Genomic DNA, 24829 nt, shown 5'->3' on the forward strand with positions numbered 1-24829 from the left:
ACAACACAAGGTCATTCTGTTTTTTATGGGAGCGTGGGATTTGGGGCCTTATTTACAAGCCCCTTGCGCCGCCAGCACATCCCTTTTTCCCATATTAAAAATGACGCAAAAGTGACACAAGGGTATTGTAAATAAGCCCCTCAGTAGGGGCGGTATGCCGCATCCCGCTGCTTCTTTCTCTTGTGCTTTCAGTAAGCGCTATACTAGGTTCGTTACGTTAAGTTAAACGGCACATGGGCGCTGCAAGCCTGCGTGTTGGCGCTAGAAGGCGCCCGCTCTGCTCCCTCACTGGTCCAGCGCCGCTCTCTCTGCTCTTGTAAAAGTTGAATGGATGCGGATCCGCGGACTACGCAGAGCTCGGGCGCATCCTTCCAAGTTTCAGCCTCTGCCGGCTGGAGCCAGGGTGGCAGGGGGCGCTTGTTTCAGTTCACCGCCGGATTTGAATGCGCCTGGTTCAGACTGGTTGGTAGAGAGAGAGAGAGAGAGCTGTGGAGGTGCCGGCTGCACCTCTGAGGGGTGGCCTCTTTGGGAGCCGTGTCTGTTTGAGGGGTCCTCCCAGTGGCACCTCTCCCCCATGGCTTTCTCCTTCGCTGCTTTCTGCTACATGCTGTCCCTGGTGCTGTGCGCCGCGCTCATCGTCTTCGCCATCTGGCATGTGAGTACCAGTCATGGGTGGCGGGCTCCTCTGGGGAAGTGGGGGCATGGCACCGCGCGGGTGTGATTTGTAGAAAGCTCACCAGACCAGGAATGTCGTATGGACCATTGATGCTACTTTTCCACGTGGACGAACGTTTATAGATATTTTTTCTTTTACGTGCAAAATATTTACACATATATTTTCTTTCATTTTTAACGAGATGACTTGAAAAGCACTACAGTGGCGACGAGGGCGTGGAATTGCATTACTCAATAAATGCCGAATGTTTCTCTGTTTCCTGCAGTGTTTATAATTAAGCATCCAATGTCCATCAGTTGTCCCTGCTTACCCATTCCAAATGTTTTATTTACAAGCTTTGAAGGACCTGTTTCACCCAAAAGCTTCCGCTGCCACTTCCATGCCACCGACCTGGCACACCACAACCACTGTTCATATATTTTTGATCTCAGATCCATCAAGCCAGCCATCATAATGGGAACATCAAGAGAATGGACTGTTTTCAGTTGAATATTGTCGGGTTATCCGTGTAATTCTCTCGTCTGTCTGTTTTCTCAGAACCCTCTTTACTCAACTTGTCTGCATTAATTCAGTTTTTTGTTATTTGAACTGTTTTTTTTAACGAAAGCAATGAAACAAAACCAGGTGAACTGCAGCAACATATACCTCTTAAGGGCCAATTCCCAAAGGCATTTTAGGGTACTTTACTTACAACAGTACTCATGTAGTACTCTTGTGAGTACTCTTACGTGCCTTTGCGAACTGACACCAAAACATCTAAATTGAGGATAAAATGGGATATTCATAATCAATTAGTCCAAAGTACAAGGACTGTGCTGCATTTGTAACTTCTAATAATAAGGAGTTAGACATTTGAGTGTCACTGCACAAAGGCAGGTAAGAGTATGTAAAAGAGTACTCCTGTAGCGGTACTTTCCATATTGTAAAATCTTTTTGTGAATCTAGACCTAGAAACTACATCAGCTTGTCTTGACTTGATCGGGTCACTTTTTCAGGATTTACACCTTTGAGAACTACAATATATATGTTATTGAAAAGTGTTTAAATTAAACCTTCCATGTGTGTATATATTTATATGTTTCAATGTCTTTATAGATTTGTACACATACATACAAGATCGGATTTAAACATTTTAAATAAGCAATACTGCTTAGCAGTGAAAGGTTTATGAACAAATTCCTGTGTGAGGCAAGAATCAGTGTCTGTTTTTTTGTGTCGCTCCTGTCACATTAAACAGCTGTGGGGGTGGGGCCCAAGGGGGGCCATGACAGCTAGGCCTGGGGCATGGGCTCTCTCTGGCCCCCCCTTAGAAATGTCAGTGGCAGCCAGGAGGGGGGTTGTGATTCTTATTTGCCTTCAAGAACAGTCCAGCAATAAATCACTCATGTCTCTGATTATCCAGTGCTTAATTTGTGCCGGTGGTTGCATCATGTTGGCACCAGCACACTATTTTTTTAGGGGTGGGACTGAGTAAGACAATTAAATGTAGTTAGAACGACAAAAAGATATGAAAATTGTGTAAAAGGGACAATGCAGGAATGAAATGGACCCTGTAAGAGAGAGAGCTAAAGATTTATTTATTTATTTATGCATTTTTATATAGCGCGGACTTTACCCGAAGGTGTCAGAGCGCTTCGCAATAGAACAGTAATGATACATGAGGAACAAATTACAAAAGCAAACGTTAAGTTACATGAGACCAAAGTGACAAATGTGAGCAAACAAAATAACAAGAGGTAGAAAACGGTACATTACAGGAGGAAAAAGTGACATGTGTGCAAGTTACAAAGGTATACAAAGTACAAGTAGAGGTATAATACTGAAATAAATGGTAGACACTCAAACAGAAGAACAAACGTTACATAAGCAATGGTGGCCCATGTGCAAGTATCTAATGCAAACAAAGTGTAAGAGTTAGCAAACAGTGTGTTACAAGAGAAAAGTGATGTGTGCATGTTACAAAAGAGTACCAAACACAGGTAGAAGGATAAAGCTGCAATACTTGGCAGACACTCAAACCACAAGAACACTGGGAAGGCACTTCCATAGTCATGGAGAATAGAATTTTCTATAATGGAAGGTATTCCTTCAGATAATAGAGATGGTGTGAATTAAATTTGGAAGTGTCTGTGAAGAAGGAGAACTTTGAGGTCAGTTTTGAAGGCCTGGGAGGAGGCGGTGGTCCGGAGCTGAGGCAGAAGTGAGTTCCAGATTCTCACTGCGTTGCCTGAAAAGGATTGGGCCATCGATCTTTCCTTCTTGAAAGTGGGAGGTTCAAGCAGAAAGTTTTCCGCATTACGTGATGGTCTAGAGCCTCCAGAGAGTTTCAGTTTATTCGCCAGGTAGCGAGGAGAGGAGGAATGCAAGACTTTGTGGGTGATACAGGCAGTCTTGTAGATAGATCTTGCCTCGATGGGAAGCCAGTGGAGGGTGGATAACACAGGTGTGATGTGGTCGCTTCTTTTGGCCCCAAAAATGAAACGAGCTGCTGAGTGGAGAACAGATTTAAGGGGGGACAGATGGGATTTGGGGAGGCCAGTAAGAAGAGAATTGCAGTAGTCCAGTCTGGAGAGGACCAGCGATTGGACCAGGGTTTTAAGGTCTTGCTCTGGGAAGAAGTGACTAATACCCCAAAGAAGGTGCAGTTGGTATCGAGCAGACTTTGCAATGGAATTGTTGTGGGAGATTAGATTGAGTTTTTTGTCGAGTATGACACCACGGGATTTTGCGCTGTCGACAATGATGGGTTTATTGTTAAGTAGATTCATCTGATCCATCCATGATTGAACCGGGGGAGGAGAAAGAATGGAAGAAAGGAGGAGGAATTCAGTTTTGGAGGGATTCAGAATCAGTTGATGAGTTGACATCCAGTTTTGAATGGAGTCTAGAGTAGAGATTAGGATGCAGAGACCGTGAGTGGAGGCAACCTTGAGGTAGATTTGTGTTGTCTGCATAGAGATGATAGTGGATCCCGGATGTACTCAGGAGCTTACCCAGTGGTTCTAAATAGAGATTGAACAATGTGGGTGCAAGTATAGAGCCTTGAGGAAAACCTTGACCTACCGCCAAAAGAGATGAAAGACTGTTCGCTATTTTGATCGTTTGGGATCTATCGGAAAGGAAGGAAGCAAACCATTTAAGCACAGTGCCCTCCATCCCCATTCTCTGTTGGAGAGTGTTGAGGAGGGTGTTGTGATTGACAGTGTCAAAGGCTGCAGAAAGGTCAAGGAGAATTAGAAGACAAGACCCTCCCCAAATCGAGTAATCGCAGCGTGTCAACAATCACCTGCTGCGGGGCTGTTTCAGTGCTGCAGTTTTGCATGAAGCCAAACTGAGAATTATCAAGAAGGTCATTGTCCTTAATATGACAAGAGAGTTGTTTCGCTACACATCTTTCTGTGATCTTCGCAAGAAAGGGTAGGTTAGTGATGGGGCGGAGGTTGTTGAGGTCATTCGCATCCGCAGTGGGTTTTTTAAGCAGATGGGTGACCTACCCCGTTTTGAAGTAGACAAGAAGGGAGCCTTGACAGACGGAGAGGTTGACCAGAGTGGTCCAATAGGAAAGAGAATGGGTATAGAAGTCAATGGCAATGGCACTAGGGATGGGGTCCAGGGAATGGTTGGCAGGCTTTGTTTCACGGATGCAAATGAGGAGGGCATCTTCAGAGATGGGGTCAAAGTTCTGCCAAATGGCTAAGGATTTGCGCTCCTCTGGAGGGGTAGGATGAACAACCTGACGAAATCCGCTGCTTTCTTTGTAGACTCCTCCAGCTTTGCGGTTGGGGGAGAGCAGTTAGGATTCTTGATGAGATCGAATAGTTTTTTGGGTCTATTTTTGGCTGAGTCAAGGAGGGTTCTGAAGTGCGACGCTTTCCCAAGGAAGATGTGCTTGTGGTACTTGGATCTTGCTGAACGAAGTGAGGCCAAATTATCGATGGAGGGCGCTTGCCTCCAGTGTTTCTCCAGGAATCTAAGGTGCTTCCTTGCTTCATAGAGGGATTTGTTGAACCAAGGTGCTGAGGCAGTGGGCCTTTTCTTTTTGCTTTGGGAGGAGCAACGTTATTGATTTCGACTGCAAGGACTCCGAGGCATTGGGAGGTGAGTTCGTCAACATCTAGGTTCTGGTCTAGCCTTGGAAGTGATAGCAAAGCTGATTCACAGAAGGAACTGATGTCAATATTTTTAGTGTCACAGAACCAGGAGGTAGCCCTCTTAGGTTGGCCAAGAGTTATAGAGTGTGATAGGTGAAGAGAGAATGAGACGAGGAAGAGGTCAGACCAGTCTACATGAATAGGGGTAGCGACAGAAAGCATGCCTGCTTTAGAAATCACAAGGTCCAGGATTGAGCCCTTAGAGTGTGTTGATTCTGTGCAGTGTTGGATAAGATCGTTTGCAGCGAGAAAGGTGGCCAGCAAATTTGCAGAAGAGTCTTGCGGAAAGCCCCAGTGGAGATTGCAGTCACCCACGAAGGTCAGATTGTCACTTTGCGAGTATTGGTCGCTGATGAAGTCAGTGAGTTCCTCCTTAAATGAAGAGCCACTACACTGCGGGCGATAAATGGCATGGAATCTGAGGGGTGAGCAGTGGTGTAATTGAAGCTCAAGAGCTAGCAATTCAAAAGTGCGGAAGGAGCTGATAGGAAAAGCCTTAAGTTGAAGGGAGTTTCTAAAGATGACTGCAACACCTTCCCCAACTTTGTCAGTTCTGTCATTCCTAAAAATGGAATAGCCTGTGGGTAGTAGGAGATCAAACATAGAGTGAGAGGTATCTTTGAACCAGGTCTCTGTGAGGAAGAGCATGTCTATGTGGTGAAGGGTGATGGTATTGGAGATTTCAAGTTTGTGTTTAATTGCAGATCTGCAGTTGTGGAGCAGACATCGCAGCTCTGTCAAGACTGTTTTGGTGACGGGGGCACTTGGGCTATGAAGGCTGACAGGGATATTGTGCTTATATGGGAGAGCCTGGGGGGGTTTAGGTGGATGCTTGGTTCTGACAGAGGAGATGGTCGGAATAGTGTAGATTGTAGGGTTACTACGAGATGAAGGTTGGAGAAGGGTGGCGTTCAAGGGCTTGTGTGAGTTAACGATATTTGCAGATGACTGGTTATGTTTGGCTATAATGGGGTGAGGGGCCGAGGTGCATCTCGTGGGAAGGTGAGAGTTTTCCAAAGGAGTTGAGGTGAATAGAAAAGAGGAAATCTTGGAGCTTAAAAGTGAAATGGAAGCTACAAGCTGGGAGATGGAGGTGATAAGAGAGCCTAGCTTATTTTCCAGAGAGAGTAGGGTCGAGCACGGACGGTTGGGTGGCTCGATGGGATAAGGAGGGGGTGAAATTTGTGGTGGAAGGCAGGGAGAGGTGGGGGAAAAAGAGGACAGTTGAGGTATAGGGTTCATAGGTGGGGAAAGGTGGAGATTGAGAGCGGGAGTTGGAGTATCAGAGGTGAGGGGGGAGTTGACTTTGTTGGCATTGCAAGAAAGACAGGAATTAAGGACATAATTAGGGGTAGATGGTTGCGGATCACAGTGGAGGAGTGGAAGGAGAGGGGAGGACTGTGTGGAGTCATAGAAATGTAGGAGGTTTGGGAGGAATAGAGGGGAGGTGGTTGGAGAGGTCATGTCAACTTGGAGAGGTGGCTGTGAGGGAACGGGCATCTGGGAGAGTGAGGGGGGTTGGGAGAAAGGGAAGTTGAAGAAAGAAAATGGTTCTGCTGGGCCCGAGGGAGGGAAGTGGAAAGGGTTACCCAGGGGGGAAAGTGGGTAGCACAGCAATGCTGGAGGAGTGGGGGAAAGGAGATTTATGCAATGGGTTTGTGGAGAAATCGGGGTAAATGGCGAGGGGAGAAGGGGTAGAGAAGAGGGGGAGAGGGAGAAATGAGGGGAGCATAAAGAAAGGTAACTGGGGGAGAAGATTGGAGGAGAGGTGGACTAAAAAGGGGGTGGCAGGTAGGAATATAGGGAGGAGATGAGATTAAAGTACCAGGACGGTGCAGATTGGACGAGGAGCGTATTAGCTAGAGGTAAGGCTGAAGTGATGAAGGGGGGGCATACTGTGAGGGGGGAGGAATGGGAAAGGAGGGCATAGGGGAGGGGGAGGGAAGAGGGCCGACCTGTGCTTCTCGACGGTGCAGCCTATTGGAGTGTAGGGGGGTCAGGGGAGGAGAAAGGGAGCAGAGGGTGGAGCTAGATGAAGAGTCAGGGGATAACCTGGTCGCAGAGGAGGGGAGAGACAGGTGTCTTTGCCTTGGATCATGACAGTACCGTTGTTATAGAGTGAGATAGTGAGGGAGCCGTTGAAACACGCGGAGGGGGAAATATTTAGTTGTTTCCCATGAAGGATAGAGGAGGAGGAGGTAACGTTAAGGGAATTATATAAGCTGGTGGACCAAGAGGGAATGTCGCGAGTGAAGAAAATTAAATCGTTTTTGAGCCTCCCAAAATGACCATTTTAAAATTGTTCAACAAAAAGGGAATCCGGGAAACGTTCAATAGTGTTATGCTTCAATCGTTTTACTGAGGCTTTAGTCTGGCCGGGAGGATAAACGATTTTGTAACAATTAATTCCAGCCTTAACTTGTGTGGTGGCCATGTTGGAAAATAGAGGAGGAGGAGGGTGGGGGGGATATGAGAAGGGTGTCACTAGGAAAGTGGTGGTGAGGAGTATAAGGACATAAAGGGGGCACATATTCCAGATGTCGGGTGAAGATAGATGAACTAATGTGCCATCCGGGAAGTGCCATCCGGCGGAATCAGGACCAGGCAGCCTTGGTATTCGACCACTCCAGCAATCAGCAGAGGTACCAGGAGGCTGCTAAGAAGAACTATGAGCCAATGCACCGTTTTCTTTTTACAAATTAAATCACAACGTGGTTTTTTTGTGTGCGTTGAGTTGTCTGGGAGGGATGGGAGATCTAAGGAAGCCCAGTTGCAACTTGCCACCTTGTCTCCACACTCAGCAGCAGATACACTCCGATATCTCTTCACAAGTATCTAAGAGCCAAAGTGACATTAAAACAGTTTTTTAGTCCAGCTCTGTGTATGAATGTAAGAACGGTGCTTTGGGGGAATCAGATATGTCCCAGCGTTAATATTCATTTACACACAATACAAAGTGAACACACAACAAACTGAATATTTTCAACACTTAAGAGCCTCATTAGGATCGCGGACGGACGCAAGTCTGTCCGCGACCCGAGAGCAGGAGGGAACCTCCGCATGGCATGCGGAGTTCCCTCCTGTGCAATTAGGATGTGACCGCCACCCTGGCGGTCACATCCTCTATTATTAACATTGCTGCGGGTGCGGCTTCAAGCTGCACCCGCGGCAATGTTAAAAATGCAGGTGTTGCATTTGTATGCAGAAAGAGGCAGGCACCGCGCGGTGCCTGCCGCTTTCCGCATACAAATGCAGGGGGGTACCATAGGTACCCCCCATGTGCACCCCCCACCCCCCCTTCACCTAGGGGGCTCGCAACGGGCCCCCGCAGTGAAGTTACACATGCTTTTCCACGGCGGAAAAGCATGTTTGCAGGCACATCCTAATCTGACAGTGCCTGAGAGACACCATCACCATATTAGTGCTTTTCCTCTGCGGTTGTAAGCCAACCGCGGAGGAAAAGCTGAGGACGTAAACCAGGACCCACCAGCCATCCTAATGTGGCAGTAGGTCTTTGGTGGGTCCGCTGCGGATTTTCCGCATCCTCCGGGCCGGCGGTGGCTTCCGCCGGCCCAGAGGATGCGGAAAATCCGCAGTTCTAATAACCCCCATGTTGGTATTTATCAGGAACAAAAATTAGCCCATTTTACAAAACTTTAATAGCAAAAGAGTTTATTAACACCTGGGAGATTTTTTAAAAAATTCTTTGCAGATTACATGCATATTTTTGCAATAGATTAAAAACTCATTGATTGTACCTGATTGTAACTTGTGACCTGCATGTTAAACATGGATCTATACAAACAGAAAGTTTAATCCACTGAACGATTTAAAGATTCAAACCTTTGAGTGAAGATTATACACAGATCTCTCCAGCAAGTGCTTTAGCCATCTGAGCTATTTTACATGTATGAAACACTACAGCATAAATCTCTGCAGCATGTCCCTTAACTCCGTAAGCAATTTTATGTACAGTCTTAGTTGTGACTTATTAAGAAATGCAAACTAGCTTTACTGTCACTTGATTCCATGTTGCCATTTCTGTGGGTTTGGAACCTCTTCAATCTATATCATAGACTGACTTTCATTGAACACCTGTTCATGGCTGTGACTCTCATGACCATCCTTGTCTGCGGCCAGGTATGTTCGCTCAGGGGCAGATTCACTAACTTTTCCTGCAACACAGGGCAGCAGTCAAAGTTTCTGTGCTGCACTTTGTGAAAGGGAGAAAGCAGAACAGAGTCATGTCTACTACCGTGGTGTTTTCCTCTCTACCCACGATGGCACACTTTAGGCTTCCATGCACCAGCTTCACCCTTGCACTATAGTGCAACATATCAACCATCAAAGTCCCCCTTTATGCAAACTAGTGCAAAGAACTACTTTGTGTCACTTTGCCCAACTTTCCAATGCAAATCATTGTAGGTATTGGGAAGTAAATTTCATCACAAAACACAAAACACTGTGCTGGTTTGTGCTGCAAAAATATTGCAAAGATCTGGTGAAAAGCAGGACCGGACTGGCTGTGGCGGGCATCGATCGTTTCCCCGAGTAGCTAGAAGGGTGGGGGCTGGTTGTGCAGTGGTGCTGCCCCCAGTAACAAAAGCAGCAATGCTTCACACTTGCACATCCCCAAACCCCCAGGGGGCTGGTCTGACAAAATTGCCAGGGCTGCTTTGGGTTCCCAGTCCAGCCCTGATGCAAAGTGTTAGTAAGTCTACGCCTTAATGTGTAGGTTCCTGCAGTAAATGATTTCTATAGTAAGCACTGGTCACACCACCCACCCTTTGATCCCCTGATCACATCTGATGAATTCACATCACATGACCTTTCAACGCATGTCAACTTTAAACATGACATCACTCAGTTGTGGATCCTAAGCAAACAACAGAAAGTAGATACAAATCATACAATAAGTAAAACATAATTTTAGAAAACTGTTTCATGTGGGTTTTGCAAGGGCCAAATACATGTGCCTGGTTGAAATAACTGGCCTGGGATCACTGCACAGAGTGGACCCATGGCATCCATTCAACAGATCTTAGGATGGACCGCACATGATGCTGAAGTTAAGTGAGAGGTGCACAATGAATCCTTGGTGATTCGTCCAACTCCGGGATTCTCTTATGCTCCAAAAGGGTCCTGATGAAGGCTGATTCGCCACTGATGGGCAGGGCAGTGAGAATGAAAGGAAGTGAGCAGCTAAAGAGTGTACATTTTAGGTCAACATATATCCCTGAGGGAAATGATTATCCACAGCTCACAGGGAGATGCACATCTCAGAACAGTTTGGTATGCATGGCTGGCAAAGAGATTCATTGTGTTCACTAATTTGATGTATGTAATCAGTCTGCAGAGGTGATGTTATATGTTTCGATTGTAACAGTAAAGATGCCCATAGGCCCTGATGATGAATAATGGGGCTTATTTACAAGGTGCATCTGTTATATTCTGATCATCTCTTTCCCTGCTGCTCAGCCTGTGTGTGTGTGATGTCATTAGAATGTTTCATTTTCTTATGTTGACTGTTTTATTTATTTATTTATTTATTTATTTATTTATAGTGTTTTATATAGCGCGTACAAGACCCGTAGGTATCAGAGCGCTTAACAGGAAAGAATAACAAATAGACATTATAGTAGCAATAATAATAATAACATAAATATGAGGTAGAAGGCAATATAATGAATGGACGTGATTAGATATATAAGTTCTTAACATCTGTGCAATTAGCATTGGTCTCAAACCAAGCTCAGTGAGGTAGAGTTTTATTGTATTCCAGTGCATATCAGGATAGTATGGATAAATAAATAAGGTGAGGTAGAGGTTATATAGTTTTGTCTGTGAGATATAGTTATAAGTTCACAAGTATATGAGGTAGCAGTATGTGTCTAGCCTCGGCTTGAACATGGACACAGTCAGATGTCAGGTATTGATCTTCCAACATTCCTGAAGTGGACAATCCTCTGGTAGCATAACTGGTCGTCTCAGTAGTCCGTAGGTGTCTCTAAGTAGGGTATTTACTCATCAAGTGGCTCTTAAGTTCTCGTTTGAATGATAATGTATTTTGAATCTTCCTGATGCTTGGCGGGAGTGAGTTCCATATTCTGGGGGCAGCTCCAGAGAATGCTCTGTTGTAAGTTTTTTTCTTGTGGAAAAAGGCTGGTCGCAGCAGCAGCTCTTTTGCGCTTCTAGTTGTTCTGTTACCTCCTGATATCTTAAGTTTCTTGGTTAGGTATCTAGGCGTGTTGTAGTGAACCGCTTTATGTGTAATACAGGCCATCTTCATTTGAATTCTGGCTTCGTAGGGTAGCCAGTTTAGTGCTTTCAGGTGAGGAGATATATGATCAAATTTCTTCGTTCCCGTGATGAGTCTTGCCGCTGCGTTGAGGCAGGCTTTTAGTGGTGCTGTGGATGTTTTCGGTAGGCCAGCTAGTGTGGTGCAGCCGTATTCGATCCTCGAGATAACTAGTGATTGGATAGCCAGTTTTAGATCGGACTCTGAGATAAAGGGTTTCAGTTTTCTTAAGTAATTTAAGTGGAAGCGGGCGCTCTTGGCCATTGAGTTAATATGGTTTTTCATATCAAGGTTTTCGTCTAAGGTGATTCCTAGTGATTTGGCTGAGTTAACTAGGGTCGGGGCGCAATTTAGCGCCGTCACCAATTTAGTCCATTCCTTAACATCCGGTTGGCTCCTTGTCGGTGAAATTAGCAGGAATTTTGTTTTCTGGGCATTTAGTTTCAGATGGTTCATTGTTAACCATTGCAGTGCTCTCTTTAGTGTCTTGTTCATTAGGTCAATGTCCTCGAGGGAGGCGATCTTTATGTATAATTGCGTGTCGTCAGCATACATGTGATAGGATATCTGTGATTGTTGAAGAATCTCTGTGAGAGGTTCTACATACAAGTTGAATAGATCTGGGGATAACGTTGAGCCTTGTGGGACCCCGATTTCATTGGGGCTTGGTGAAGAGATTGCTTGATTCACTAAGAATCGTTGAGTCCTATTTTGTAGGAAGGAGTTGAACCATTTCAACACGTTTCCGGACAATCCCATCCTGTTTTGTAGCCTAGTCATTAGCACTTCGTGGTTTACCGTGTCAAATGCTGATGACAGGTCTAGGAGGATTAGTAGGCATGTTTGATTTCGGTCTAAGGCTTGAAGTGCGTCATCGACAATATGCAGGATCGCAGTCTCAGTGCTGTGTCCAGTTCTGAATCCAGATTGGCAAATCCTGACCTTGTCATCGTCAGGGCATACTGTATTTAGTTTCTCTTGCTTTCTTTTGTGTTCATTGTTTTAAAAGAGGGAGATGTGTTATATTCTGATCATCTCTTTCCCTGCTGCTCAGCCTGTGTGTGTGTGATGTCATTAGAATGTTCGTGTATGCATGGTTTGAATGTGTGATCAGTTTGAATGAGTGGGGCTGAGCAGCTGGATGCTGCTCCCGGTGGGGCCTTCCTTATTACCAACTTTTAACTAATAAACATCTATTTAAGAACATCTACGACTATTGGATCTACTTACAGTACAAAGTACATTTAGCATTTGAACAGCGTCACTTTTAATATGGGGAAAAATTATGCACCTGTGGCACAAGGAGCTTGTAAATAAGCCCCACTGTTTGTATAGATCTGTAAAGTCAGGCATCCCTCTGAGAGGAGTGACATTGTTCAAGTGGTTCCTTTTATTACCTTCCACCTTGAAAACCAGCATTCTAGTCCCAGCTTCAGAGAGGAACTAAAATTGGGTGATTCTGGGCAAATCACTGTATCTCCCTGTGCTTCATATTGTAAATATGTATACGACGTACATATGTAATGCAAAAAGGGTAACTGTCCACTACTGCTCTAAATATGTATCTGAGTTACATTATTTTTACCCCCACCCCATTCGCACAATGATATCCTTCGTACCACATTTTTTGTTTCTGGTTCTCTGCTGCACTAGGAATTTTCTCTATAAATCCCCCTCTGCCTATTCTTGGAGCTAGGTTTGTGCAATTTAAAATACCTAGATAAATAAGTGTAATCAGTATTGCCCTCACAGTCGAGGGAAAGTAAATGAGATAATATTAAAATAACAAACATCACCCCCACACATCATATTGGTGGACCAGACCAGTTATTCCAATGTCCAACCTCGAATCATTATGACTTTCAGGGAAGGGTTGGGCACGTTCCTGCCATTTGGGAAGCAGTGTGTTTCTAGAAATGAGGAGAAATATTTTTTCCAGGCTTTTATAGATAATTGAGATAAGTGTATTGACCCAGTCTAATATTGACATCTGATCGATTGCATTGCCTCAATCTTTTATTAATAGTGGCGGAAAATCTATTGCCTCAACCTTTTATTGACAAGGCCTTAGCCTTTCATTGACATGGATTGAACCCATTGCCTTAGCCTTCAATTGACATGGATTGTACCCACTGCCTCAGACTTTTTTTGACATGGATTTCACCTACTGCCTCAGCCTTCTCTTGAAGTGGATTTTACCCACTGCCTCATCCTTTTATTGAAAGGATGCCCTACCCATTGCCTCAGCCTTTTGACATGGATTGAACCCATTGCATCTGCCTATCATTGACATGGATTGTGTCCATTATTTCAGCCTCATATTGACATGGTTTGTACACATTGCCTCAGTGTTTGATTCACATGGATTGTACACAGCGCCTCAGCCTTTTAGTGAAAGGGATTACAGCCCTTGCCTAGGCATTTTATTGGCATGGATTGTACCCATTATTTCAGCCTTTTATTGAAAAGGATTATACCCAATGCCTTAGCTTTTTATTGAAAGGGTGCTGTACCCATTGCCTCAGTCTTTTGACATGGTTGAACCCATTGCTGCTGCCTATCATCAACATGGATTGTATGCATTATTTCAGCATTTTATTGACACGGATTGTACACATTGCCTCAGTGTTTGATTGACATGTATTGTACCCATTGCCTAGTCGTTTTATTGATATGGATTGAACCCACTTTATAAGTCTTTTATTGACATGGATTGTACCCATTGCCTCTGCCTTTTACTGGCATGGATTTTACCTACTGCCTCAGCATTTTATTGACGTGGATTATACCCATTGCCTGAACTTTTTATTGACATAGATTTTACCCACTGCCTCAGTATTTTGTTGACATGGGGTTCACCCATTGCGTCAACCTTTTATTGACATGGATTGATCACACTCCCTAAGTCTTTTTTTACATGGATTGCAGCCATTGCCTTAGCCTTTTGGCATGGACATGGATTGAAGCCATTGCCACAGCTGTTCATTGACATGGATTGCACCCACTGCCTCAGCCTTTTTGACATGGACATGGATTGAAGCCATTGCCGCAGCCTTTCATTGACATGGATTGCACCCATTGCCTTAGTCTTTTATGACATGGATTTTGCCCACTGCCTCAACCTTTTATTGACATGGATTGATCCCAGTCCCTAGGACTTTTTTTGACATGGATTGTACCTGTTGGCTCAACATTTTAGTGACATGAATTGATCATAGTCCCTGTCTTTTTTTACATGGATTGTACAAATTGCCTCAGCCTTTTGACATGGATTTTGCTCCACTGCCTCAGCATTTTATTGACCTGGATTGTACCCATTGCCTCAACCTTTTATTGACATGGATTAAAAGTACTGCCCCAGCTTTTTACTGTCATGGATTGCACATATTTCCATAGCCGTTTAATGAGAGTGGAGGTAACATATTGCCCCAGCCTTTTGTTGGCAATAGTTTGAAATGTATTGCCTCAGTCCTTCATTGACGACTAGGTGAACACATTGCCTTGGCTCTTTTAACCGTGGAGGGAACCCACTGCCTCAGCCTTTTATTGACATGGATTGAATATCTTGCACCAACCTTTTACTGACCATGATGGCAACATGTTGCACTAGATTTTTATTGTCAATAGGGTGAAATGCACTGCCCCAGGCTTTTAATGAGATTGCATTAAATAAGATATTAACCCTTTTTATTGACAATGGAGGGACTGTATTGCCACAGCTTTCTATTTAAAGTCGGGTCTTAGATACTACATGGCATTTTATTTTACTACTGTGTGTCAACATAGGAGCTAATAAGTGTACAAAATGTGTGTCATCAGAATATTGAATGGATGTTGAAATAAGTCCCCCAAAAAAACCTGGGCTTGACCTCGCCGCTATTGAATTTTTGGGTGAACTTGTTTGGGAAGGTTCACCTCATTACAAAACGCTTTTCAGATACCCAAATGCATACAGTACATGTACTCAGTCCACCAACTTCTAACGTAGCTGTCTTAAAGTAACATCTGCGGGAACGTTCCCCCATATTATCATCACCTTATTTCAGCATAGTGCTTTATCAACAAGTTTGCCATTTCTAAGTGCTGCAAATAACACTGGTTAATGTAAATTCAACAGCACGGAAGCAAACTCTTTCTATGAACTAGTGATGTCAGTCAGTCAAGATTATGTTTATTTAGACTTTAGTCTGTAAACAATTCAAAGGTATACAGATAAAACATTATACAAAACCATTTATAAAATTCACAGTTTAAAACATTTCTTCATGTAGGTAGCAAAAGCAGCAGACATTCTTTGGGCAGACCTGTCCTAACCGAAATAGTATAAAAATGTATACACTTAAAATATCCAGTTTCTTAAAAACTTCATAGTTCATCTATTTCACGGTAAAAATTTCTAAAAATGTAATCATAGGTTTTTTAAAAAGGTTTGTATTACCTTTATAAAATTCCCTAGAGCAATTGCAATTTCGATGGTGGGCATTTCTGTGAGTATGTTGATCGCCTGTATTCGTGTCCTTATGTTATATTTTTATATTTTAAGAATTTAGGGCGAAGACAAAGTTTTCGCTGCTCAAGAATTAAAGTGCAATCAAGAAGGATATGCATTGGGTCTCCCTTTGTACCCAGCCAGCACTTACAACACCCTTTTCGGTCCATCATCTTTGTTTTTAATTCTTCATTTGCCAGCCAAGGGTTAACACCAATTCTCAGTCTTAGGATCTCGTGCCTATACCAGTGGTTCGGCAGACCATCCAAATAGGGAAACCACTTTTCATTATGCCAGGATTCAATCATAAAGTGGACCGATTTTTTTCTTGGCCAAATATTCCATATCCATATTTCTTGAGACTTCATGCCCCTGATACTTCAAAGCGCTTTTAGTGCACTCGTAGTGAGTCTTGGCAAAACTCAACCTTTATATTCGCACATACCTGCTCGATTTTCTTCCTATTCATTTTTGCCCATCTTAAATTACTGGATTGGATCTCGCTTCTACACCAATGGGATACTTTCTGGCCTTTCTCATTATCCAGCCGTTTCCAGAACCTTAGCAAAGCTATTTGGGATTGACCCCCCCAGGCTGTTGTTTCTAGCTCCGTTCTAATTGCTTGGATCATTGATGACATGGGCAAGGACAACAGGGCTTTCAGACACTTTCCTTCCTCCAAGTCCCAGACCCTTTACCGCTCAAATAAAGGACTTCTGCACCATAGAGTACCTGTGGGGGGATCATTGCACTGAATGCCTTTAACAGCGGAACTGGTGATGTGGAAGTCAAGCCAGGTGTTACTGTGCCATTGAGCGGTGCTACAGGGCACTGCCTGGTTGAACATGGAGGGGTACCTGTCCTTTCCAAACACGCACAAATGACATTTTGCGCAAGCGCCGTGCCTGGATCTTTAACAGTAGGGCCACAGTGCGACAGGGGAGGATGAAATTATGTGGCAGGTTGCACTAAATTATGCGGCAAGGAAAGGCAAATTATGTGGTGTAATAAGTCACATTTTGTGATACTATTACTTCATTACTTTATCCTTTTTACACTTTATAACATTGTCTGAGTATAGGTTTCATATCATTAGTACCAGTTTAACACTAAAACATAGCAATAAGCAACAAAATGGTGACCATTCAACCTTTGCAAAAGGCGTTCCATGGCGATGCAACACGAGTTGCTGCATTTTTCAGACCCCCCCAGGACATTGCGGCATAGATTTGCAAATTTTGCGACACAAAAAATGAAATTTAGAGGCACAAAAATTTAAATTTAGCAGCATTATTGTGCCACTTTATTTCACTCGTAATCATTACTTTTCAGTCTTAAATCGATGGATACTGTTTAAGCAGAGTATTCCACTTTCAAATAGACATGTGTAAAGTATCTGAGAGTATTTGTTAGCTATGCTAAGTCCCCAAGTCCTGTAATTGCTGGCAGCAACATTTTTCACATGTTGCTGCCAGCCAATCAGAGAACTTGTTGGACTCTGACTTCTGCAGGAGTGATATGGCCCAAGGGAAATAAAAACCCCCGGGCCAATCATAACTCTACTTTTAAACTGGCGGGCCCGCAAGAGTCTAAGACACTCCTGCTGGGTCCCGAAACAAGAAGAGAGGCAATGCATTGGTGCCCAACTCTGCTCCCAGCTGCCTGTCTACTCTTGCCCCAGAACAGGCTGCAGGCACCCCTACCCTGACCAGTGGCATCAACCCTTCCACTCTCTCGCTACCGACCCTTCTTACAAGCCTGCACCATGGTTTGCTGTAATTTGATTCTCTCCCGGCTGCTCATACACTTAAAACTGTGCAGTAAACAACATGTTGCACACATAATTATACTGACTGACCCCCCCACCCCCCTTCGCCCTCACCTTCCACCTACCATCACCCCCTTCTCCACTGCACAAGTCCTAAAAAAAAAAAGGAGTGGGGGGACTAACCAAGTTAGGTAGTTTGCAAGTCACCTCACACATTGGTTTATTTGGTATATCAGGAGTATATTTGAGCGCATTATGAGATTTAACAAATTAGATTTGCTTTGAGCTTGCTCCAAAAAAGTGGTGCAATCCCAACGCAAAATCTGGGCCTCAACTAATATTTCTTTTTTTTACAAAGCCTTGCCACAAATAAATTGTCAACAAGGAGAAGCATGGCAGTAAATCTCTTCTGTTTAATTGGTTGCACAATCTGCATTTTAAAATATTTTATGTTGTTGTTGCTTCTGCTACAGAGGTGCCCAGTAATTCTCAGGGAATACTAATAATGGTGAGATAACTCCGGAGGTTAAAGCATTGCTGGAGGGATCTGTGTTTTGTGTAGTCCCAGATTTGTATCAAAGTAGTATAGAAGATTAATGTGCCAACCATCTAATAATATCACTACTCTGTTCTGGTGTACATGGATCAGCGTACGTCAACCACCTAATGAGGCTACACTTTTCTTCTGCACAGGGTTCTCAGTGTGCCAAACACTTAACAATGCCTCTACTTTTTAAAATACGTATTAATCATGCAATGGCTATACACCTTGTGATGCCAGTGCTTTCAAAGTGCCTACCTTCTAATAACACCAGGTTACTTTTTGGAGCATGGGTCTTTCAGAACTCTCTCGAACTAATAATGCAACACTTTACAAGGGCAGAAGTCCCATATTGTTGCAACCAGTAAAGCTACTGCACTTTTGTGGGTGCTGAGGGTTCTCAGTAGGCTAACTACTTAATGCCGTCACATATCTCTGATGCACAAGCTTTTCAATGTGCCTGCCATCTACTGTCACTATACTTTTCATGTTCTTTAGGTCTTTCGATGGGCCACCGACCTCAAGCCACTACACTTTCCTGGTGTCTATGGCTTTCTATGTATCACGCTAATGCCTGTGGATTTTATTTTTGCACACAATTCTCTGTATATTCTAATGGCTCAATGTTGCACCACTCTGGCACAAAAAAGCCTGTAAGTTTGGTTTTTTCTTGCCCCATTTACTGTGAGGTCAAATGTCAGGCTATGTCTTCTGACGAATGTATGCTTATTCTTTTCACGTGGTAATGATCGTTTTTTACTTTTTTTTCTCTGACTACAAAGTGAGAAGATTTTGTAAAGTATGATGTTCCACAACCTTCCTGGGAGAACAAGGAAAGAGTATAGATAGATCAGTTGTTCTAACAAATGTGACTGTCACCTGTACAGAAGAAGGACTGCACCTGCTTTTGTTACTTGTGAGGGGGAACCCTAAGGACTGGACGTGCTCTTACTTGTGATCAGTACCAACAAGTGGACTCCAAACGTCATGTAAAACCTGTAATTGAACTATACAGATATTCCAAAATATATCAGCAGTTAGGAAAGCACAAATGAAACACTTTTCTGTAATTCAGAGGTGAGATGGAAACAAAGATTTTAATAGGATCAAAACAAACTGAGGCACTTGGTGATGCGCAAATAATAAATATTCATAGAAACTTGATTTCCGCACATCATCCTTTGTGAGCTAGATAGCGCTAGCCCCCTACGCAGCGGGGGTAATTCCCCTGCTTTGCTGGGGGGCGGGGGGGGGGGGGGGGGGCGCGCACAGCGCCCCGGTGCTCATGACGAGCTCAGCTCGTCATGAGGCACAGTGCTCGTGTGCTCATGACGACACCTGTTTTCGCGGAACGTTCAGCACAGCAGGGGAATTATCCCCACGTGTGAGCGTTCCACGGCTCATGACGAGCTCAGCTCGTCATGAACACACGAGCACCGTGCCTCATGACGAGCTGAGCTTGTCATGAGCACGGAAGGAGTTAATCAGTAAAACTGTAGGTCTGTGCGAATTTCAATGAGAAATGTCTTGTCAGTGAATGACAGTTCACAACCACACCATGCTTTAGTGACATATTTGCAAAAATGTGCTCCCACATGCTTACCACATTCCCGTTAAATGGGCGTGGCTACTTTGCTACACTGGTGTAACACTTGGATTTTCACAATCCCTATGGCTTCAGTGATTGAACGTTGATGCAAACACTCCCACTCTGAAAACTATTCCAGTGCCACTGTTGATCTCTGAATAGATTCACCCCCACACTCCATCAGCGAGATGGCACAAACAACTCTACGCCCAACTTGTCTGCTTGTAATAGGGACAAAAACAGTAGCTGCTGATATGAAGAGGGAAGATATGCTTTTGGCCAACACTTTACTAATGTTTTGTTCAAAAGAGAGAAATGACCAAGAGAGAAGATGGGGTGCATCATGCAAGCTCTTTTTGACATCACCCAGCCCACCGGAAGATCTGCATAAGGGGATTTGCAAACATACGAGTGTGCAAGGGTGAATGCACTGATCACCATGGCATTATGAGCTTAATTAAAAGAAGAAGACCCCTTTCTCAAGATTCTCAGAAGGTAAAGCAAGCTTTATGACGTATGCATGTGCCAGTGAAATTATACAAGCGCCATTTGCTTTAGTTCCTAAATACCGCTACGCTCTTCATCCTGGTCAGTCATCACATTTTGAGGTGGATTCACCTCCCAGATAGTAAGAAGAATGCAGTGGAATTCTAAAATGAACCACCACCCACCCTCCTGAGTGCTATATATAGGTTAGCAGTCCCAGAATCCTCCTGTTTTCTTTTTCCTGCCTCCTAAAGGGATGATAACGCAGGACTTTGGAGACATGAATATTCCTGTGTTATTTTGGGAGGGTTATCCCATGCCTGCTTGGCTTGCGGGTGATTCCTCCTGCGTCATGGAACTCCTGACCTTACGGCACAGGTGGCAGTGACAGTTCATTATGCAGGGATCTTTTCTTTCCCGTTGGCAGGATTCAGAGGGAAGCGGCCCGCTATTACACATGAATGGTGTTCTGGGAGTTTGTTTGTCTTTCTTTGAAATTGTCAATGTGTGTCCTGTCCGTTAGGATGATGGAACAACCAGCTGGGAGAATGACGTTTTACTCTCAATACCCAGGTGATAAATTTTCATTATAATTTTTCACACATTTTGCACTTCCTTTTTAAGCAGTAGCGTTACCGGTCCTGAAGAAAGCAGTGGGTACCATGGGGGTCCTTGAAATCTGCAGAAACATGTTGACCAGTTTAGAATTCAATAGTAGCTATTAATTAAAACTACTAGAATCGCACTTCCTTTTATTGATTTAGAAGCAGAGAGGTCTTGATTAAAATATTTTTCCTCCTGTCTATCTAATTTTAGTCCCAATAGTACTTTTTTCACCTTCACAATTATTATTTTTGCACTGCTTAACAGTGGTCTCCTACCGCCGAAACAAATCTCGTATATGTCACTGGGCTCCATTCCTGCCAACTTCTTGAGCATTGGTGAGAACATCTTTCCTTCGTGGTGCGAATGATCCCAGATGATGAAAAGGGCGGTATCGGTTGACTACTGATGGGTATTATTTTACACACGAACAAAGTACCCGTAGCTAGTTGACCATGTACTTCTAAGGAGTATTTTTTGGTCTTAGTTTTCTTTTTCTTTTTGTCAATTGCTTAGTTAGTCTGTCTTTGTGTTCTTGTGACCCACCGCTATTCTTTGTTGTTAGAAACTATATTAGTAGGGGGCTATAGCTGTGTGTGGTCGAAAAAATTTCCTTGGACCCTCCCATCCCTGTTGTGTTCATGTTCTGGGAGTCCGCACATGCGTGTACTTTTGTTTTCTAAGGGCGAGGCTATGCGTCTCAGTTACAGGCTGTTTATTAAAAAGAAACATGCAATCATAGGAGTAGAAGTGTAAGCACCACCCTCGTCAAAAGTTGGAAATTGAGAGGCAACAATATGTTTTCACTTTGTGAGCCTTGTAAAAAAAACAATCTATTTTCGAAATTTCGCGGGCACTTTTGTAAAATTCAGGGCATTTTTTACAAAACTGCCGATTTCGCGATTTTTCTTTTTGCAAATCTTGAAATCGTGAAAGCCTGGAGGGCCTGATTTTGAGTAACGTTTGATCCATTTGAGTTAGCTCTGTTTGTTAAACTCTGCAGATTATGCAGAAGCTATTGGATAATGTGGCGAATGCAGCAAATCCATAATTACGCGGAAAACACTGCCGCCGCAAAATCTCATAATTGCAGTGGTCCAGTTTAACAGCCAATCACGTAACTCTGGTAACATCTCCATCCTGGTGCAACGCCCCGAATGTGTTCTGTGTGTTAAATGTGCTGAGGAGCCTTCATTTCTAGGCGCTGGGAGAATGGAGCAGACTTTTACAATTACCCTTGTCCTCTTTGCCCTGGGGATTAATGGTTCATGCTTGTGGTGTCGCTTCCTGTGCTTTGTATTTTCTTTCCGGGGCTGAGTCATGTGGGGACACACATGACCCATCTCGTGGATACTGGTGGGCATCGAACGAGGAGCTGGCATAACAGAAACACCTCCGGGTGAAGGCGGCACGGTGTCAACCTGGCAGCACGAAGAACCACGGGAAACAGATCACAGCACTACACCAATACACAGACGGACCACCAACACCGCCAGCCTCCGTCTTGTGTGTGTTTTACTACGTGCACAGTGCAAATTCAAACTCTTACTGCACTCTGCATGTTACCCTCCGTAGGTACGTAAGTCAGTGACCATACCTTTGAGTCACATGCGTATTGAGGCCACGGACTGGCTGGAACACCAAAATTGTAGGCGGGCACGCGCATTGTTAACACGCTTCACTATTTGTATCACAATTATTGCACACAGCCAGACACTATGCTGTAAGTTCTACGCCACTTGCTTGTGAGGGGCATCGCACAGGCAGGTCATCTGTACTACACTCATTGAGGCCTATTCTTGTTGAGGTCATACACAGGTCCTGAGGCGGCTCGCGCTGCACGCGGAGTGCAGAAGTTTGCCGTGCAGATTTGAGGGCAGGTTGCACTGTTATCACAGTCCCACTGCCTAACTTGTGGAGTCAGTGACAGGCCTTGATGCTCGAGGTGAGGTGGTTCTGCTGGGCATCTGATGATGGTGGGTGTTGTGTTGCCAACTCCTTTAGTCTTTCCACCAGCAGGCAGCGGGTGTGTTGTAGCACCCTAGAGTAACCATGCTGGAGTTCAGATGGCAATAAGCTGTAAAGATGCCTTTACATTTTGTTTTTATCTTGTCACAAACTATTTCTTCTGACAAGTTGCTGCTTTTCCTTTCTATTAGCACCCTACCCCTTAACCTTACTGATTTGTTGGTGAATAATGGTGTAATGCAAGTGATGTTTTACCTTCTCTTGTCCTCAGGGGTGTTACACAGGCCCCCGCAGCCCCCGCATTGCGGGGGGCCCCCTCTCCAGGGGCCCCCTCACTCTCACTTTATTTATCATGAATTTATCATGAAAATTAAACAGTGCGCACAGCATGCTCGGACTCAAATGCCTCTTTTAAATAACTGTATTCACCTTCAGAACAGATCACAGTATTTATTTTTTATTTATTTAAACTTATAAGGCGCACGGCTACCCGCAGTGGGTTTCCCGGCGCCAAGGGATAGACTGAAGAAGAATGAACTACCAGGCATCTGTAAATTAAGCTACTGAAGAAAACTGCTCAAAATTACTGCTGAAAGAGCCACGTTTTTAAACCCCTGTGGAAGCAAAGAAGATCTGTCTCAAACTTCAGGGTCACAGGCAGGGCATTCCAGGAGTTGGTGCCTAGATGAGAAAAGGAGCGGCCGCCCATCTTCACTAACCTAAATCTAGGGACGATAAAATCTCCTTTTCCTGAGGATCTCAGACTGCGACTGGGCTTATAAGCATGAATGAGATTCTGTAGGTACCTCGGGCAGAGCCCTGTTTTATCTTAAAGATATAACATAAGGCCTTGAATTTATTTCTACACGTTATTCTCAGCCAATGTAGATTGCAAAGGGCTTGAGAGGCAGATGTTCTCCGAGGAACATTACGTAACAGCCGTGCGGCCGCATTATGAACAACCTGAAGTTTATTCACTGTTGTTACATCGGCACGAAGATAGAGGACATTCCCGTAGTCCAGGCGAGATATTACCAATGCCTGGACCACAGTCCTCTGTGTAGAGGCCGGAAGCATCCACAAGATTTTTTGAAGCCATCTTAAGGTGGCAAAGCAGATGGAAGCCACCCCGATGGCCTGTTGCCGCATTGTGAGCTTTTCGTCAATGAGGAATCCGAGATTGTGAACCTGAGCAACGGGATGAGGGGTAGGACCCATACTCTCGGGCCAATGTTGAGGACCCCATAGATCTTTACCCTTGCCCAGGATCACAACCTCGGTCTTATCCCCATTTAACTTAAGGAAATTCTCCTGCATCCACTCTGCCACTCGAGTCAGACCCTGCTTAAGAGCCGAGATGTTATCACCTTCCCTGTTGGAGAGGGAGAAGATGATTTGTGTGTCATCGGCGTAAGAAAATAAATTCAAGCCGGCTTCCTCCACAATGGTGGCCAGGGGTCTAACATAGATATTACATAGGAATGGACTAAGAATAGACCCCTGGGGAACGCCGTACGCTGATGCACATATTTTCGAGGATGCTTTTGCTGAAAAAACCTGGAAGGTACGATCACTTTTTTTTTAACACTGGTCTAAGGTATAAAGACCCTATATTTTCCCAACAACTTCCAAAATGTGGAATAAAAGGTTGCTTGAAGGTTGTTACTTTAAATTGCCTTGACCAATCGGTTTTACACAACAGAGGAGTCTGGCTTATGTCTAACCTGTTTATGAAACCTCAGTTTCTCAAATGTTTCTTTTCTAACATCTCCACATCCCTGATAGCTGAGATGCATTTTTGTAAGATTCCAGATCGAGTGACGAAATCACCCAGAAATCAGAATTTGCGTTCCGAACCCTTGGGTTCCATTTTGTGAACGGCATCCATTTTGTGATTGCCCTCACATAGCCTAATGACTGAAGGCCAAAACCTCGTCCGAAGGACACGTACACCTTTGCTGGCTCCTCAGTGACCTGGGCAAGCGGACTCCACTGCCCGAAGCCAAACCTGTTCGGCCAGGTCCTCTCCCAGCGGCCGAGCTAGATTCGTATCAAGGCACAAAATATCATAAACCTTTCATCACACACAAACCATGCCTAATCTTACACACACCTGTCCCTGTTTCTTGCTTTATGACTTGCTTTACGAGGAGGAGGTGCCCGATTTTATTGGGGGTCCGTCGATATCTGATGAAAATACTGGGCCTTGCCGGGTGATCAATTACGGGCTGGAAGAACTGAAATGTGGACTTGTCATCATG

At 44.2% G+C, this 24829-nt stretch overlaps 1 protein-coding gene across 1 annotated transcript in view; it reads left to right on the forward strand.

The window, feature by feature from the left end:
- The first annotated feature begins 547 nt into the window (after window positions 1-547).
- Window positions 548-24829, forward strand: part of CNIH3 (cornichon family AMPA receptor auxiliary protein 3) — an 831126-nt gene continuing 806844 nt past the window's right edge. Inside the window, exon 1 of the mRNA XM_086925137.1 lies at window positions 548-655. Coding sequence (XP_086781263.1) covers window positions 575-655 — 81 coding nt within the window. The 5' untranslated portion in view covers window positions 548-574. The remainder of the gene's footprint in view (window positions 656-24829) is intronic.

The sequence above is a fragment of the Lissotriton vulgaris genome, chromosome 6 (assembly GCF_964263255.1).
Source record: "Lissotriton vulgaris chromosome 6, aLisVul1.2, whole genome shotgun sequence".
Lineage (NCBI taxonomy): Eukaryota > Metazoa > Chordata > Amphibia > Caudata > Salamandridae > Lissotriton > Lissotriton vulgaris.